This window comes from Podarcis pityusensis, assembly GCF_964106645.2.
Source record: "Podarcis pityusensis genome assembly, chromosome: 17".
NCBI classification, from domain to species: domain Eukaryota; kingdom Metazoa; phylum Chordata; class Lepidosauria; order Squamata; family Lacertidae; genus Podarcis; species Podarcis pityusensis.
The window spans coordinates 41,729,276-41,748,452 of record NC_138042.1 but is presented as its reverse complement, the minus strand read 5'-3'; the positions used below and the strand labels follow the sequence as shown (position 1 = coordinate 41,748,452).

At 46.0% G+C, this 19,177-nt stretch overlaps 1 protein-coding gene and 1 long non-coding RNA gene across 2 annotated transcripts; one reads left to right on the top strand and one right to left on the bottom strand.

Moving 5' to 3' along the window:
* Positions 1 to 3,852: 3,852 nt before the first annotated feature.
* On the bottom strand, positions 3,853 to 6,490 carry LOC308466485. Its single transcript, XR_013980843.1, has 2 exons — positions 6,304 to 6,490; positions 3,853 to 3,980 (listed from the first exon to the last, which is right to left on the bottom strand). It is a non-coding gene; the product is annotated as an uncharacterized lncRNA (long non-coding RNA).
* Positions 6,491 to 13,902: 7,412 nt separating this feature from the next.
* Positions 13,903 to 18,640, top strand: NDUFB4 (NADH:ubiquinone oxidoreductase subunit B4). The gene is made up of 3 exons (XM_080987276.1): positions 13,903 to 14,101; positions 16,686 to 16,832; positions 18,502 to 18,640. The coding sequence occupies exons 1-3, from the start codon at positions 13,925 to 13,927 to the stop codon at positions 18,562 to 18,564; spliced, it is 387 nt and encodes a 128-aa protein (XP_080843402.1). The 5' UTR covers positions 13,903 to 13,924; the 3' UTR covers positions 18,565 to 18,640.
* The last annotated feature ends 537 nt before the right edge of the window (positions 18,641 to 19,177 follow it).

Sequence of the window (19,177 nt, the reverse complement as noted above, 5' to 3'; positions counted from 1 at the left end):
CTTCATGGTTGGGGCATCGGCCGCCCCTCTCGCCAGCCCCCACTTCCTTCCTCTCTCTCAATTCCAGCATAGCCTGGAGAAGAGAATCGAGACACGCGGACTTAGCCTCTCCTTGCCCACATCCACATGTCTAGCAGCTGTGCTGAATATAAGCAGTGAGAGAGGAAAGGGCAGCTGAACTTGACCTTCTCCCCACTGATGCACTGCAGTAAAATGCAGGATAGAGGGAAGTCAGAGAAGTCGGGCAAGGTAGAAACCTAAACTCAGGCCTGATTTATGAGTTTGGAAGACAGCATTCTGGCTTGTGCATTGTTCGGTGTAACCAGCTTCACACTTCAATTGGGCTCTCAAGAGCGTGGCTGTTCAGCTGCCTACTTACGCTTGGAACAATGCATGTATTTCAGTGGCATAGCAGCATTTGCCGGTGCCCGGGGCACGTGTGAGCAGTGGCGGGGTGTGGAGGGTGAGTGGAGCCAGCCCAGTCCTCGCCACTGGAGTCAACGGGCCACGCTGTGCCACCAGCCTGCCTGCATAGGGGGGAGCCCAACCGGCCGACACAGCCCTTGGCAGGTGAATCCCCTCGACACCCACAATGAAGGAATGCCCGGCCAAGCCATGCTGGGGTCACCCCTTGCCCGTCTCCATAGGTGGCCATTCAGCAAGGGGGCTGGGGGAGCAGCGTCGGAGCCAGGTCACACCCTGGGGTCCAGAGACCCCTGGTGGCAGGCAGGGCAAGACAAGGATCTCGGGGTGGTGTGGAGGTGTGTGTCTGGTTTGCACCCCCTTAAAATTGTGGGCCTGGGGTCACGCTTCCTGCCAGTCCCCCAGACTACGCCCCTTAAAGGTAAAGGGACCCCTGACCATTAGGTCCAGTCGTGACCGACTCTGGGGTTGCAGCACTCATCTCCCTTTATTGGCCGAGGGAGCTGGCATACAGCTTCCGGGTCACGTGGCCAGTATGACTAAGCCGCTTCTGGCGAACCAGAGCACTGCACGGAACTGCCGTTAACCTTCCTGCCAGAGCATTTATCTACTTGCACTTTGACGTGCTATCAAACTGCTAGGTTGGCAGGAGCAGGGACCGAGCAACAGGAGCTCACCCTGTCACGGGGATTTGAACCGCCGACCTTCTGATAGGCAAGTCCTAGGCTCTGTGGTTTAACCCACAGCGCCACCTGCATCCCACTACGCCCCTTATGTGGTTACAAATCATTTGCCCCCTTACAGCATGATTTCCCTGCTATCCTCTCCTTGGTATGACCCTGGAGAAATCCAATACTTGGTCCTTCTTTTATTTGGAATTGCTTCTGGATTCCATATATCTGGAGTGATCTCTCATTTCCCATGCACCTATCAACCATGTTCACAGGACCATGGGTGTAATGGGGGGGCAGGGCGACAGCTGCCCCCCCCCCCCGCAATGTCAGGTTTGCATTGTTTTGGTACAGAAAGTATTGGTTTAGAGCGTAGAGATCTTTTCTATTCTATTTAATTCAAGACGGTTCTGGAAGCTTCTCTGTGTGATACAAGCCTGAAGTTTCTATTCCGCCTGGTAACAAGCAGAAGGTTCCTGACGTTTGGGTTATTCCTTCAGAGAAGCTGATTGCAGCTGCTTTAAACTGGTCCTGTTATCTTTCCATCTCAAAGTCATGCTGCGTACAATAGCAGCCCAGAGGAACCTGGTTTTCACTGTCTGTCTCTCCTTCCTTCTGGTGTGGTGGTCTGTTTAGAGTACGCTTCGTGCTAAGGTTTTAGTCTTTACCGCAGCTGGGGTTTTGCCCTGCCAATCCTGAGCTTATGGAATTGAACTGTTATGCTCATTTACCTTCAGTAAACTCTGCTGAATGGAGCTGATTGCCTCTGAGTTGTCATTTGGGAACCCTGCACTGTGTTTGAGCTTGCACTCTACAAATTATATGTTGAGGTCTGCTCTGGAGATCAATAGGGAGCAAAACTATGTCACAAGTAAAACAAGAGAAATCAGTTAAGTGACCAATCGGGTTGGCTCTGCCTCCCAACTAAGTCCTGCCTCCCCCAACAAAAATCCTGGCTACACCCAGGCATAAAACCATAGAATTCAAAGGGACCTCAAAGGTCATCCAGCACATTCCCAATCCACCAGTGTAGCATCCACAACCAGTAACCAGCCTCTGCTGAGAAACCTCCATTAACAGAGAGTGTGCGACATTCCACATGAGTCTGTTCCACCACTGAACACTTGTGGCCATCTGGAATTTTCCTCATGCTTAATCTAAACTCCTTTCCCCTTCAATTTGAACTCATTGGTTTAGGTCCTATTCTGTGAAGCAATCGGAAATAAATTTATTCCATTGTTTATGGGACAGCCCTTCAGTTACTTGAAGATGACAATAATGCCAACTCACATCCACTTCTTTTTCAGGACAAACATACCATGCTCCTTCAACTTTTCCTTATGATACAGTGGTACCTCGGGTTACAGACGCTTCAGGTTACAGATGCTTCAGGTTACAGACTCTGCTAACCCAGAAATAGTACCTCGGGTTAAGAACTTTGCTTCAGGATGAGAACAGAAATCGTGCTTTGGTGTGCGGCGGCAGCGGGAGGCCCCATTAGCTAAAGTGGTGCTTCAGGTTAAGAACAGTTTCAGGTTAAGAACGGACCTCCGGAACGAATTAAGTACAGTGGTACCTCGGGTTAAGAACTTAATTCGTTCTGGAGGTCTGTTCTTAACCTGAAACTGTTCTTAACCTGAAGCACCACTTTAGCTAATGGGGCCTCCCACTGCCACTGCGGGATTTCTGTTCTCATCCTGAAGCAAAGTTCTTAACCCGAGGTACTATTTCTGGGTTAGCAGAGTCTGTAACCTGAAACGTATGTAAGCTGAAGCATATGTAACCTGAGGTACCACTGTACTTAATCCGAGGTGTCACTGTATTCGGGTAGAAGGTGTTCGCTAACACGATCCAGAAGGAAGGCTGGCATGCATTAAGAAGTGCAATACAGTGGTACCTCGGGTTACATACACTTCAGGTTACAGATGCTTCAGGTTACAGACTCCACTAACCCAGAAATAGTACCTCGGGTTAAGAACTTTGCTTCAGGATGAGAACAGAAATCGCACAGCAGCGGCATGGCAGCAGCGGAAGGCCCCATTAGCTAAAGTGATGCTTCAGGTTAAGAACAGTTTCAGGTTAAGAACGGACCTCCAGAACAAATTAAGTTCTTAACCCGAGGTACCACTGTACTTGGGTCTCCAGGCTCCTCACTATCTTCATCCTCCTCCTCTGGACATGTTCCTGTTGTCTATCCTTTTTAATCTGTAGTGCCCAGAAGTGGAAACAATATTTCAGGTGAGGTCTAAGCAAAGTAGAAGAGATCGCTGCTTGTGAACTGCTTGAAGACGAAAGAGCTTAGAAAAGAAAAGAAAGAGTAGTGGACTTATTGATGCTTCCCTTCAAAAGGGAATTCAGACAGAAAAAAGGAAATGAGGACACATTTTGAAGCAGGCTTCCTCAACCTCAGCCCTCCAGATGTTTTTGGCCTACAACTCCCATGATCCCTAGCTAACAGGACTAGGGATGATGGAATTGTAGTCTCAAAACATCTGGAGGGCCGAGGTTGAGGAAGCCTGTGAAGGCTGGACAAGTTCGGTTTTGTGCAAAAAATAATATTGATCTTAGAGGCACTGCAGAGATTATTGGCAATCCCGACATGGAGATTTTTCTAAATCTCATTTAATTGATTAGCCATTATGATAGCAAAGTTAAAAAACATTTATGAAATTATAAAACTGGGCTGTAAACTTTCACGTAAAATACAAAATGATGGAAAATGTTTGTGCTGAAATGATTTCAAGGAGAGAGAAAAAGAAAAGTATTATTCATTACTATTTTATTGCACTCCAGACATTTCTCACCATGAGCAAATGTATCGGATTATCAGGTCTGTCCATACTGATGCAGGAAACATTTTGATCCAGGAAAGTTTTGTAGAGTTCACTGAAACGAAAGGGAAGACAGAAAGGTGGTTTAGTGGATGAAATCATGAACAAATTTAAACAAGACAGCATCGATATTAAAAATGCCTGAGGACAAGGATAAAATAAACAGCAAGATATGTCTTTCATGTACAAGGGTGTTCAAGCCCTTATATTAAAATGAAACACCTAATTCTGACCCTGAAATAGATCTCATGGCTTTGATGGGCCTGGGACAAAATCAATGGTACTTCAGTAACTAACTCATACTAAGGGCACGCCAATGATTACCTTTCTTCTGCTCTTTTCAGGCATGACCTGCAATTTAAAGTTCTGTGTCTGCCCTTTTCTTTTTCTCCATAGCTTTCCCTGCAAAAACCTGCTCTTTAAAGCTCAATCGGAGCAAATGTCAATCTGCAGAAAACCCAAATTGACATTTGCTCTGATTCAGCTTGAAAGGAGTGGGTTTTTGCAGAGAAAGCTTGGGGCAGAAACTAAAAGGATTACATTGCTTTAAAGAACCAAATTGTTGCTCTTCCTTTACTAAAGATATACAGAGCTTTTGTTCAATGTACCGGCACTACATGAGCATTACTAGGGGAGAATCTCATCATCGTTTATTCCACGGGAATGGGATGTGTCCAACATGTTGCTAGTGACAGACATGAAATGCATCTTTTATCACAGAATATTTCACTCTGTATATGTTCAGCTGTATGTCTTTTTAAACATTGCCCTTTTTCACATGGTAGCTTTAGGACAAACGTATGAGCTACAAATTCAATGTGTAGGGTAGGATTCTGGGGAAATTGTTTTTTATGTATCATTCTGAATAGTTGAAATGTATATTCGTACAGCAATGACAAACCTAGACAGCATCTTAAAAAGCAGAGACATCACCTTGCCCACAAAGGTCCATATAGTTAAAGCTCTGGTTTTCCCAGTAGTGATGTATGGAAGTGAGAGCTGAATCATCAAGAAGGCTGATTGCCGAAGAATTGATGCTTTTGGAGGAGACTCTTGAGAGTCCCCTGGACTGCAAGAAGATCAAACCTCTCCATTCTGAAGGAAATCAGCCCTGAGGGCTCACTGGAAGGACGGATCCTGAAGCTGAGGCTCCAAGACTTTGGCCACCTCATGAGAAGAGAAGACTCCCTGGAAAAGACCCTGATGTTGGGAAAGATGGAGGGCACAAGGAGAAGGGGACGACAGAGGACGGTTGGACGTGTTATTGAAGCTACCAGCATGAGTTTGACCAAACTGCGGGAGGCAGTGGAAGACAGGAGGGCCTGGCGTGCTCTGGTCCAGGGGGTCACGAAGAGGCGGACACAACTAAACAACTAAACAACAACAACAACAATATTCATACAGTTTTTAAGACCTATTCAAGTGCTGCTTATGCTATTGTTCTTGTGTACCCATCATAGATTTCGTTCTTTTTCCTTTTTTTTTAGTGTTGCCCTGCTGTGTAATAAATGCCGTATCTAGTTTACCTAGCAAAAAGCTTGAAACTGCTGTAGTAAGAATTTTGACAGACTTAGTTTTTGCACATAACCTTGTACAATCTCAAAACAGAGGCCAGCAACATAAAACTATATCTGGACTCTATTGTATTATAGAATTTTCTTGTTCTTGAATATCCTTGACGTTACAACTGATGACTATGTATTTCTGAGCCATTTTCTGAAATCTTTTAAGCTAAAAAAAAAAATCACGTGCAAAAAACAAGTTTGCAGCTACTAATTTTGACACCTTTTAAATCTGTATAAAAGTGTGCTGTGTTAAAGCAGCATACAGAAATGAGTGTTGCATTTTTGGATATTTTGTTTTATCTTTAGTTAACATCAACATGGCGTTGTATTCATTTATACCAATTCTAATATACGACACATTGTTGTAGTATGGATAATTTGTAATCTTTATTTCCCCTTTGTATTCGTTCAAGCATCTAAATAAATTGCTGTATTGTGCAATAAAAAATAAAAAATACTGGTTGCCTTTTGGGAGGGGCTGTAGGCTTTTAGTTGGTGCCTGATGTGAAAATCTTGAAAACAGAATTGCAGTAGAGACAGGGATGCAACGAGGCAGATTTCATGTCTCTGAAATGGTTGCACTTTTCTGCAAGCAATCATGGCCAAAGAGAAGAAAACATGTTCTGAAAACAATGCAGCGGTTTGTCTTACAGTATATGAACACAGGGTTCACTGCAAACAAGACGAACTCAACAGCAAGGTCAGCTGAGTGTCCAGGGAAGGGTGGAGATCAAATTAATCTTCCAGGGAGTAAGTCTATGATCTCATCTAATTAGCACACAATATGCCCCCCCCTTTGTAAATCCTACTCACTGGGGAATGGGTAGTGCTGTTTATCTCATACTCCAGTTGGAGCCAACTGTGTCATTAGCTCTTGGCCGCTGCTACACGGTCTCCTCGTGAACTCACCTTCCGAGCTCGCATTAAGGACTCCTGCCTGCCTTAATCAGTGTCAGAATTATCTGTCCTCCAACGCAGATCCCAATGTCATCTCCAGCGGCAAAACCTCGAGGAAGGCCTATTTTTAACCTCAAGATAACTCTGCATTTCTCAGCGAAGAGAAATTGCCTGACTATCCAATCAGGAAGCAACTCTCTGTGAAGCAGAGAGGCCCTTGGAAATATTTCTCATGGTACCGGGAAGGGAAAGAAAGAGTTGTCCAATAACCAACCCAGGGTGTATGAAACACCATCCAATGGGGTTAGTTATTAGATTTATAGACCACCTTTTCCTTCCAAGGAGCTCAAGGTGGAATACATGGTTCTCCTCCTACCCATTTCATCCTCACATAACCCGATGAGGATGCTTAGGCTACTCCAGAAAGCGGCAGCCAGACTGGAGACTGGGAGCGGCTGCCGAGACCATTTAACACCGGTCTTGAAAGACCTACATTGGCTCCCAGTACGTTTCCGAGCACAATTCAAAGTGTTGGTGCTGAGCTTGAAAGCCCTAAACGGCCTCAGCCCAGTAGACCTGAAGGAGCGTCTCCACCCCCATCGTTCTACCCGGACACTGAGGTCCAGCGCCGAGGGCCTTCTGGCGGTTCCCTCGCTGCAAGAAGCCAAGTTACAGGGAACCAGGCAGAGGGCCTTCTCAGTAGTGGCACCCGCCCTGTGTAACGCTCTCCCACCAGATGTCAAAGAGAGAAAAAACTACCAAAATTTTAGAAGACATCTGAAGGCAGCCCTGTTTAGGGAAGCTTTTAATGTTTAATAGGTTATTGTATTTTAGTGTTCTGTTGGAAGCCTCCCAGAGTGGCTGGTATGGGCCAGATGGGCGGGGTATAAATAAATTATTATTATTATTATTATTATTATTATTATTATTATTATTATTGGTGGTGACTAGCTCAAGGTCACCCTGTGATTTGAACCCTGGTCTCACTCTATCCATTCTTCTTTGGCGATCACTTGTAGGGGAGTAAGATTGTCTTCCATGAGCACAGCCTTAACAGTGAGTCCATAAGTGACTGTGGAGGCCAATTCTGGATCCACACGTCCTTCCACAGTGGGGACATAGGTTTCCGGGCGGGAGTTGATCACAGTGAGGGTTTGCCAAACGTGCCTTCCTCCTAGCACGTTTCTCCCTTGTGTCCTGAGTTCGAGAGTCTTCAAAGCCTACGACACCTTTGGTAAAGGCTGTTATCCAACTGGACTGCTCACAGGCAAGTGTTTCCCAGTTGTCGGTGTTCATACTACATTTTTAAAGATTTGCCTTGAAAGAGTCTTTCAACCTCTTTTGTTGACCACCAGCATTACACTTTCCATTTTTTAGGTTGGAATAGAGGAGTTGCTTTGGAAGACGATCATCAGGCATCCGCACAACATGACCAGTCCAACGAAGTTGATGTTGAAGAATCATTGCTTCAACACTAGTGATCTTCGCTTCTTCCAGTACACTGGCATTAGTTTGCTTGTCTTCCCAAGGGATGTGTAAAATTTTTCGGAGACACCCTTGATGAAATCTTTCGAGGAGCTGGAGATGGCGTTTACAAATGGTCCACGTTTCACAAGCATAAGCTATTCATTACGCCACATTGGCTCACGATGGGTTGAATTGATGTCCACCTGCTCTTTCGGTGGTACAAGTTCTGCAAGGTTCAAGGGGCATTGCCGGCAGGTGGCTGGGATTTGCATGTAGGGAAACTGGGCCCATCGCACACCACATCCATTCCCAGCCCATGGCACATCCCAGTTTTAGCCATACCACTGGCTGCAGCTCAATGGTATAGGACCTTTCCACACAGAAGGTCCAGGTTCGATCCCTGGGTTATCTAGGTAAGACTGGGAATGTCTATAATCTGATACCCTGGTGTATGTATCTCTGTCTGCGTGTGACCTGCTTATGCTTCCTCCTGCTCCGATCCTCTTCTGGTCCTGGGAGACAGTGAAGAAGTGGAGGGGAGGGGAGGAGGAGGAGGTGTGGAAGGCCCTAATTCTGCACCAGTTTGGCCAATTTCTCCCTCCTGCACGCATTCTTCACTCTCCAATCCTGCAGTTTCTCCTGCCTCTGATTCTCTTTTTTTAAAATATAATTTTTATTAGGTTTTTTTTAACATAACATTTTCAACAGTAATTAAACATACTTTTACATCTTATTCAAATTTTTGACTTCCATCAATCCTGCCTGAAAATTTTCCAATCTAATCTCTCAGTATGCGTTTCTTATCTTCCCTATTACATTTCAAACTCATAACCAAAATCTCTATCTTTTTCTACTTTGTAACACTTGGTATATTTCTCCTTACAAAACTTCTTGTAGTCCTACTAGCGTGATTTGTTGATTACTGTTGCTCTTCAAATAATTCATATACTTCTTCCAATCTTCTGTAAATCTCTGGTCCCGCAGGTTTCGAATCCTTCCTGTCATTTTGTCCAGTTCTGCATAGTCCATTAATTTCGTCTGCCATTCTTCTTTCGTCGGAATTTCTTCTTGTTTCCATTTCTGGGCTAATGCTCTTGCTGCAGTTGTTGCATATAAGAACAGTTTAACATCTTGCCTTCTCCTGCCTCTGATTCTCGTCTCTCGTCTGTTCCAGGTTACCCAGATCACAGATCCCTTCTTCTAAGTCAGTCCTCAACCCCCCTTTTCCCGGTGTCCACTCCTCAGTGTCCAGCCAGTCCCTGACACCCTTTCACAGCACGTCAGCAGCAGTATATAAATACCTGCCAGCAATCATTCAGAGGAAAGCTCACACGGCTGTCTCTGTCTCTGTGGCCTCATGTCGCACCTACTTAGAGCACACAAGGAGGGATTTTGGGTGGTGATAACTATGGGAAAAGGGTCTTTGGCACAATGAGATAAGCACAAATATAGGAAGAGCACATTGCTAATACTAATTGTTAAGTTGTGGGTGAACATATCAGACGACACAGCGATTCTTCAAACAGCTCTTGTTTATTCAGAGGCCAGAACAGAACTGAACTGAAGGGTTCAGCCAGCCTGCTTATATAGAGCTCCAGTACAATGTAACTTTAACAATTTTCTAAAACTATCCAATCACTGAACATCACTTTCGATTCCTTATTTGCATAACTATCTACAGTATCCCCCTGCTGGCCCAGGGTGAGAACTTCAGTACATAACACTTATATTTTCCAAAACCTTGCAGCAGGGCTGGGGAACCGATGGCTCTCCAGATCTCTCTAGACTTGCACCCCCATTATTTGCAACCATTGGTTATGCCAGCCGGGGATGATGAAGGTTGCAGTCCCTCCACAACATCTGGAGGCGAGTAAGAGGAGACGGGAGAGAAGTTTATAAAATTAAGCCCGGCATGAAGAAAGTAGATAGAGAGAAGTTTTTCTCCCTCATAACAGTAGAACTCAGGGACATTCAAGGAAGCTGGATGTTGGCAGATACAGGAAAGATGAAAGAAACTGGTGAGAACAGGACTCTTGTCGGCATCAATAAATTAAGCTGGGTAGGTATTTTCAAATATCAAAATACAATTATGGGGGCAGCTTCATCTGTTGACATTCTGCATTGCTTGTGTGCAGCACTCCGATTTACTTTTGGGCTCTAACCCCTCTCCCACCTGCAAAAAGAGGACACACATTTGCATATGACTTAATGTGTACGCAAACTTTATGCCATTCTGATTCTTTTTTGCAAGTGTGCAGATGGCTCAAGTCATGTGCACATGTACAGTGGTACCTCAGGTTAAGTCTTTAATTCGTTCCGGAGGTCCGTTCTTAACCTGAAACTGTTCTTAACCCGAAGCACCACTTTAGCTAATGGGGCCTCTTGCTGCCGCCGGAGGACGATTTCTGTTCTCATCCTGAAGCAAAGTTCTTAAGGTAATATTTCTGGGTTAGCGGAGTCTGTAATCTGAAGTGTATGTAGCTCCGAGGTACCACTGTATTTGTTTATCCGTGGGTGTGGCCATTTCCCCCTTATCCTTGAGTTTTCTGATATATCAGACAATGGGTTAATTAACAAAAAACAACAGGTGTGTGCCGCTGCTGGAACCCAGCAGTAGCCCACCCTCCCTGAGTTCCAAAACCTGGAGGTTCATTGTCAGCATACACACAGGAATTTGTGTGCACCATTTGAAGAAAAGATTTTGAAATACAAGTTTTTCTGCTATACCAGCCTTCCACAAAACAGCAAGTTAAAAAGATGAAGTGTGTGTTGGGCCCGACCCCACTAACAGCCAACCAAGGAGTAACTTTGCCAATGGAAGTAAGGGGTGTTGTGGTAGATGGCACACATGAAAATGATGCCATGAAAGGGGGGGGGGAATCCTGCCCACAAAATGCACTTCTGTATCTCCACAGCTGGGTAACATGTGATTTTATGTTGAATTCCTTCCCTGCCATCACTGCAGTATCTGCAGATCAGGCAAAAAAAACAACAACAAACCCCTGGATTAAATGGAAGTATGGGAAGTATGGGAAATATGGTTTGAAGCTCAACATAAAAAAACAAAGATCATGGCCCCTGGGCCCATCATCCCCTGGCAAATAGAAGGGGAAGAAATGGAGGCAGTGAGAAATTTTACTTTCTTGGGCTCCATGATCACTGCAGATGGTGACAGCAGCCACGAAATTAAAAGACGCCTGCTTTTTGGGAGAAAGGCGATGGCAAACCTAGACAGCATCCTAAAAAGCAGAGACATCACCTTGCCAACAAAGGGCCATATAGTTCAAGCTATGGTTTTCCCAGTAGTGATGTATGGAAGTGAGAGCTGGACCATAAAGAAGGCTGATCGCCAAAGAATTGATGCTTTTGAACTATGGTGCTGGAGGAGACTCTTGAGAGTTCCATGGACTGCAAGAAGATCAAACCTCTCCATTCTGAAGGAAATCAGCCCTGAGTGCTCACTGGAAGGACAGATCCTGAAGCTGAGGCTCCAATACTTTGGCCACCTCAGGAGAAGAGAAGACCTCCTGGAAAAGACCCTGATGTTGGGAAAGATGGAGAGCACAAGGAGAAGGGGACGGCAGAGGGCGAGATGGTGGGACAGTGTTCTTGAAGCTACCAGCATGAGTTTGACCAAACTGCGGGAGGCAGTGGAAGACAGGAGTGCCTGGCCTGCTCTGGTCCAGGGGGTCACGAAGAGTCGGACACGACTAAACGACTAAACAACAACAATGGGATGACACTTGGATAAGAACAGGGGTCTTTTAACTGGCCCATGAGCCGCCCCCGAACCAAGCCGCCCGCTCAGCGAGTCCCAGCGCACTGCGCTAAAGTGACACAGCACAGCATGGGGACTCGCTTCTGCGGTGCTGGAAATCGTGTCTGCGCATGCACAGATGCCAAAAATTGTGTCTGTGCAGGCGCAGGTGTTGGAAATGGCGGGCGCACACACATGAGCATACACACAATCTGGCCCATGAAGGGATCTCTGCTGGAGCAAACTGGCCCAGGCAAGGGAAACCTTGCTGACCCCTGGATATTATGTACATAAAATGCGGCATTTGAAGGCATTGTATTTAAAATACTGTAACGGGAAGCTTGCCTTTGGCAAAAAGGTTCCACTCTGGCAGAAGCGGCAGAAAAGGAAGGTGTTTATCCATTGGCGTGTGATAAGCTACCCTGATGACTCACCTCCGGAAACATGAGCTGCAGGGCTCTCACAGCAGGAAGCTGAACCTTGAGAAGCCAGAGGAGCAGTGGCTACAGATAAGTTCTGCAATGGTGAACAAGCTTAGGAACCCCCTCTGGGACCAGAGAAAGGAACGCTTACTGAACTACATAAAGGGCTGAACCTCATTGCAATGTGTTACTTTGTTACTTTATAACGTTATCTTACCGTATAGTGGTACCTATAGTACTTAATTTGTACAGTACTTAATTTGTTCTGGAGGTCCGTTCTTAACCTGAAACTGTTCTTAACCTGAAGCACCACTTCAGCTAATGGGGCCTCCTGCTGCCGCCGTGCCGCCAGAGCACAATTTCTGTTCTCATCCTGAAGCAAAGTTCTTAACCTGAAGCACTATTTCTGGGTTAGCGGAGTCTGTAACCTGAAGCGTATGTAACCTGAAGCGTATGTAACCCGAGGTACCACTGTACAGTCAAACCTTGGCTCTTGAACGGCTCCATTTTCAAACATTTCCGCTCCTGAATGCTGAAAACCCGGAAGTAAATGCTCCGGTTCAGTTTTTTTGGAACCCGAACGTCCGGTGTGGCTTCTGTTTTGAGTTTCCCTATTGAATTGAGGCTTCCGCTTTCTGTTTTTGGATATTTCGGAAGTCAAACAGTCTTCCAGAACGGATTACATTAGAAAACCGAAGTTCCACTGTAACTAGTATTTAAGACTGTTCTACCCGATGCTGAACTGCTCTAACAGGGCCATGCAGAAGCAGCGATCTCGACAGCAGCTGTCACTGCACCCCCCCTGCTGAATCCCACTGCCTCAAGTGCCTGTTTCAGTCTTCCTTGTGGTCTGGCAGCCCTGTGTGGGATGCACTGGATCCACTTTAGACTGCTAGGAAAGTTAGTTCAGGCACTACCTTGCATGTCTGCAGGATTAAACACTGAAAGGGAAGAGAAGGGGAGTTTCTCCCAAACAAAAGATTACTATTATGTCTGAACATTTTGTCTTGTATCTCAAGTTCTATCACTGCTAGAAACTTACCTCTATCTTTTTCTTTTTAAAAAAAAAATAAAGCTGAGAATTGGAGGAATGTGGATTTTTTTTGCAGGGGAGGGTGCAGCCGCAGCGAAGACAGATGCGAATAATTTCTCTAGTTTCTCTGCTATCTCCTTCTCCTTTTGCACACCTTTCATCCTTGCCAAGTTAGGCAGATCACTGCACAAAGACCACTTTCTGCCTCACCTGCCTGCAATATTGCAGGGCTGTCCTGAGCCGCCTGCCTCGCCCCCTGCTCCCCCGCCCGCAACATGGAGTGGCATAGTGGAAATAATAGCCTTTGTTGGCATTAGCAACTTGCCTAGAAGGGACATTTCCCCCCCCCCCCAATTTTTTTTATTGGTTTTCACAATATTATAAACAAACAAACACATAAGACAAACAAACATAAATCACAGCCTTATTGAAAATTACACTTATTAACTTTGTTAAGTGACTTCCCCGCTTCCCCTTGGTTGAATTTCATTGCATATCCTTTTAACAGGACAATTATTTTTTTTAGATGTTTAAACTTAAAAAAAAAAAGGGAATGTTTCGTGAGAAATAAGCCCTGAGTGTTGATTTTATTTTATTTTTAGGGCACAAAACTCCTCTGACTGTAGGGGGTGTTGGCTGGAAAATAACCCAACCCGGGAGAAATCTCTTCTGGGACCAGCCGCTCTCCCTTCCTCAAAATGGCTTCTCTTCTAGGCAGTCGAACCCGGAAGCCTCCCGCGCCGGAAAAGGAGGAGGCCGCTCTCTCCCTTCTTCTCTCTGCGGCCGAGGCGGGAGGGAGCGCTTCCGGGTCAAGGGGCTCTGACCTTGGGCGCCCGCTCCCTCCCGGCCGCGCTCAAGATGGCGGAGCCGCCCTACAAGCCGGCGCCCCTCTTCCCGCGCCCGCCCCAGCTCGAGCCGGCCCAGTACGACGCCTCGCCCCAGCAGCGCGCCGCCGAGGCCGAGCGCGTGGCCATCCGCTCCCGCCTCAAGCGCCACTACCTGCTGGAGCTCAACGACCCCCGGAGGACCAGCATCGTGAGTGGGCCCGGGGGGGGGGCAGGCAGCGCGGCTCAAAGCACGTCTCCCATCACTCCTTGCCCCTGGGCCTGGCAGCGAGGGATGATGGGAGTTGTAGTCCAAGCGCAGCTGGAGAGAGACCCCCAAGTTTGGGGAAGAAGGCTGCTTTAGGGCCTTGGAGACCCCTAAGCTCAGTTTAAAATGAAGGCAAGAGAAGGGAACTGGGGGAGGGGTCGGGAGGGAGGGAGCATTTTCTGAACCTCCAGTCAGCTGCAAGTTTGAATAATAATAATAATAATAATAATAATAATAATAATAATAGTTTGTCATTGCTTGGGAGAAAAGCAAAGTCAAACCTAGACAGCATCTTAAAAGGCAGAGACGTCACCTTGCCAACAAAGGTCCGTATATTAAAAGTGATGGTTTTCCCAGTAGTGATGTATGGAAGTGAGAGCTGGACCATCAAGAAGGCTGATTGCCGAAGAAGGGATGCTTTTGAATTCTGGTGCTGGAGGAGACTCTTGAGAGTCCCATGGACTGCAAGAAGATCAAACCTCTCCGTTCTGAAGGAAATCAGCCCTGAGTGCTCACTGGAAGGACAGATCCTGAAGCTGAGGCTCCAATACTTTGGCCACCTCATGAGAAGAGAAGACTCCCTGGAAAAGACCCTGATGTTGGGAAAGATGGAGGGCACAAGGAGAAGGGGACGACAGAGGACGAGATGGTGGGACAGTGTTCTCGAAGCCACCAGCATTAGCTTGACCAAACTGCGGGAGGCAGTGGAAGACAGGAGTGCCTGGCGTGTTCTGGTCCAGAGGGTCACGAAGAGGAGGACACGACTAAACAACAACAAAAAGTAGTAGTAGTAGTTGTTGTTGTTGTTTAGTCGTGTCCTCCTCTTCGTGACCCTCTGGACCAGAACACGCCAGGCACTCCTGTCTTCCACTGCCTCCCGCAGTTTGGTCAAACTAATGCTGGTGGCTTCGAGAACACTGTCCCACCATCTCGTCCTCTGTCGTCCCCTTCTCCTTGTGCCCTCCATCTTTCCCAACATCAGGGTCTTTTCCAGGGAGTCTTCTCATGAGGTGGCCAAAGTCTTGGAGCCTTGCTTTGGATCACTGCCTTGCTGTGGTGAAGGGGCTTGAATAACTCAGAGAAGCTATGAGCTACGCCGTGCAGGGCCACCCAAGATGGACAGGTCATAGTGGAGAGTTTTGACCAAATGTGATCCACCTGGAGGAGGAACCGGCAAGCCACTCCAGTCTCCCTGCCAAGAAAACTCCATGGACAAAGACAACAGGCATCTAAAAAAGTAGTAGTAGTAATAGTAATAATAATAATTTATTACTTATACTCCGCCCATCTGGCCGGACCACCCCAGCCACTTTGTGCAGCTCCCAACAGAATATTAAAAACATGATAAAACATTCCCACTTTGACCGCGGTATGTCTTCCTCTAAGTATGTTCTGTATGGGGTTTGCCAGGTGCTTTATTGTTTAAATATTCATACACACACACATATGGGGTGTATGGGTGCAAGAGGAGGGGTATTACCTCTGGTGGGAAACAGGAGAAGGAAAATTCTGATCCTAAAGTTCTGCCGTCTTGTGGGATATCTTCAGGAGAAAGAAAAGCTAAGGAGTAAGCCGTACACAAATCCAGAGTGGAGTCCCTAAGATGGTTGGCTAGTGCCTTGGTACACCTCCTTCTGGCAACTCCTGCAGCCACGCTGGTCCAAACATATTGCTCTGCTTTCCTTTGGACCACATCAACAATTGCAGGGTCTTGTCATCTGGGCAGCCCAGGACCCCCATACACACTTCTCAGGCTTGAGTCCTGGAGAGGACACTTCAGTGCTGCTAATGCAGCAGTTTGACTTCACCCCCGGAGATGCACTTCATTGTCTCTCGAGATAGATGGATGCCACACACACACACACACACACACACACTTAACATAAGCAGAGGTAGGGCCATAGCTTAGTGGCTGGGGATCTGCTGTGCAAGCAAAGGGTCCCAGTACGCAGCAAAAAAAACCAATCTGCTAGCACATTTGCAGAGCTAAGTAGAGTCTGCTGTGGTTTCATACTGGGTGGGGGACGGCACGTTGAGATTCCTGCATTGCTGGGGTTTGGACTAGATGACCCTTGGGGGTCCCTTCCAACTCTACAATTCTATGACTCCATCCCCAACATCTCCAGGACGCCTGCCTGATGTTGCTGGGCTACAGCTCCCATCATCCCAGGGCTAGTGGTCAGAGATGATGGGAGCTGCAGTCCAGGTTGAGAAAGGCTGGCACATAAACAGGACTGAGCTACATGGACCAAGGTCTAACTCGGAGTAAGGCAGTGTCCTATGTTCCTTTCTGTTATAATTCACAACACCCGAGCCTATAACTCCCGCCCACCACCTGAAGGCTGAAGCAGCATAATCCAGGGGAAACAACCCCACTCTTCTTATCTTCTGCATTTGCCTGTGGTTGCACTTTGTGCCTAAGATGTACAGTAGATTACAAGTGTCAAGGTGAGAGCCGACATTACCTGGGTAGCGTTGGTTACAGCGCACATTTGGGCAGATGTTCACTCTCCTCTCTCTGCTTTAGGATGACCCCGCTGTGACTCGTTGGGTTTACGCCCGAATGTACAACGCCTATCCTAATTTCCGTGTCACCCCAAAAACTTCACTACTGGGAGCTGCTTTCGGACTAGGGCCCATTTTTTTCTGGTGGTATGTCTTCAAAACGGACAGGGTAAGGCTATAAGTACGTGGTCTTAAACAACTGTGTAGAATGAGATCCAGTAAATGGATTTACTAGTATAAATGGTTTGCTGCACAAGAACACTAGTTTTCGTCAGAGGCATATCATAATGGGAAATATGCGTTTTTCTTTATCACACCTTCCTCAATCCCTTTCCCCTGTTATTTTTGTATCAATCTGGGGACTTTTGACAATTGACAACAATTCTGATTTTTTGGGCATCCAAAACACTGGTTTCCATATTTCAGAAATGTTGTTCGGTTAGCTTTTTTTTGTGGGAAAGCTCTTGATGTTCCTTCAGTGATGCACAAATAATTGTATAAATAAAAGGTGACAGGTTATTGCAAAAAGAAAGCAGCTCAGTGAGTAGAGTAGGGGATTAAAAACCCTGTAAACAGTTGAAATAAAAAACTAAGTAATCAACCTTGCTCATGCTTACAATTTTCATTGTGTAGCAATTGTTTTCCTGTTGCCATTTATTTATTTTTAGGATTTCTTGCCTGCCATTCACCTTAAGATTCAGGGAACATTACAACAAAGCAACAATAAAATTTACAATTGAAAAAAACAAACACAATAAAACACCAAAAACACAATATAAAACATAGACTCAAGGAAGTCTTTAACATAAAATAACTCAGCTGTTAGAAGCAGATGAAGGGGTGTGTCTTCAGCATATGACAAAAGCTGTACAATAATGATGCTAAACGTGCCTCTTTGGGGATGGAATTCCACAATTGGGAGGCTGCAACAGATAATGCTTTTCCCCGGGTCACTGCCTGGACTAATGGTGCAGAATTACCAAGGCGGCTCTCTGCTGATTTTAACATCCAAGAGGAGGAAACCTTTCAGAAATTTGGGGCCCAGTTAGTTTAGGGCTTTAACATTAAGGATAATAATATCCTTGAGCTGAGTCCAGGAACAAATTGGGAACTGGTGTGGCTGCTTCAGAACAGGAGTTTTATGAGTTCTAAATCAGGCATAGGCAAACTCGGCCCTCCAGATGTTTTGGGACTACAACTCCCATCATCCCTGACCACTGGTCCTGTTAGCTAGGGATGATGGGAGTTGTAGTCCCAAAACATCTGGAGGGCCAAGTTTGCCTATGCCTGTTCTAAATGGTACCCAGGAAGTAATCTGGCAGCTGCATTTTGGAGCAGTTGGAAATTTCACACCATCTTCAAGGGCAGTCCCACGTAGAGTGCACTGCAGTAGTCCTGGAGGCGTCCCAAGGCCAAGTAATGAAGAGGCAATAGCTGGCTAATTAGCCATAGCTGAAAATAGTCACTGCTAACCACCAGGCCATCTAACCCTCCACTGATAACTGATCCAGGAGTAGCCCCAAGCTGCAGCCTTCCTTTCAGAGGAGTGTAGCCTCTTCAAAACAGTCCATCTCTCCAACTCTCACATTCTAGAACTTAACAGCATACAACACTTCTGACTTTTGTTAAATTGCCCTGAAATTTTTAAATTGAAAGCGGGTGTAAAAATACTTTAATAAAGTAAAATGTTTACTCAGAAGTCTCATTGCTTGGGCTTAGTATCTAGTTAGGGTTGCAGTCTTCTGCTAACTCTGTTGTCTTTGGGCATCACTTTTGTTGGAGCATTTCTTTACCCTTGCTTAGATTGGTGATTTTTTTCCTGTTTTTGTTTTGCACAGGATAGAAAAGAAAAGCTCATACAGGAAGGCAAGTATGAGCGACCGTTCCCTCTGTTCTATTAAGTGTCCTGTACCTGCTGCTGAAGAGGCTTGTACTCCATCTCTAACCTATTTCAAAATAAATCTCAGTTAGAAACTGGTTTGTTTCCTTTGTATTTCAAGTGCAGCACCTAAAATAAAATTTTTGTGTGTGTGCTGAAATTTATTGTGTCACTACAGCTTGCAATTCTGCTTTCAAAAGATGGGTTTTCAGATGTCTTCACATTTTCACAAATTACCGTATTTTTCGCTCTATAAGACTCACTTTTTCCCTCCTAAAAAGTAAGGGGAAATGTGTGTGCGTCTTATGGAGCGAATGCAGGCTGCGCAGCTATCCCAGAAGCCAGAACAGCAAGAGGGAGCGCTGCGCAGTGATCCCTCTTGCTGTTCTGGCTTAGCCGCACAAAGACTCTTCAGGGCAGCTGGCTTCTGGGATTCAGAATATTTTTTTCCTTGTTCTCCTCCTCCAAAAACTAGGTGCGTCTTATGGTCTGGTGCGTCTTATGGAGCGAAAAACACAGTACTGGCCAGAGTGGGGTGCAAAGGCCAGGGACAGAGGAATATTGTTTGAGCAAGTGAAGGGACAACTGACGTGAGGCCTGGTTCTTAAATCTGGTATTAGAGTTACCTCTACACA

Bases quoted from the DNA above. Each gene is read 5' to 3' on its own strand.
- NDUFB4 (XM_080987276.1), top strand. From the start codon at position 13,925: ATGGCGGAGCCGCCCTACAAGCCGGCGCCCCTCTTCCCGCGCCCGCCC. The intron at 14,102-16,685 runs GTGAGTGGGCCC...TCTCTGCTTTAG, and splicing joins ACCCCCGGAGGACCAGCATC to GATGACCCCGCTGTGACTCG. The intron at 16,833-18,501 runs GTAAGGCTATAA...TGTTTTGCACAG, and splicing joins ATGTCTTCAAAACGGACAGG to GATAGAAAAGAAAAGCTCAT.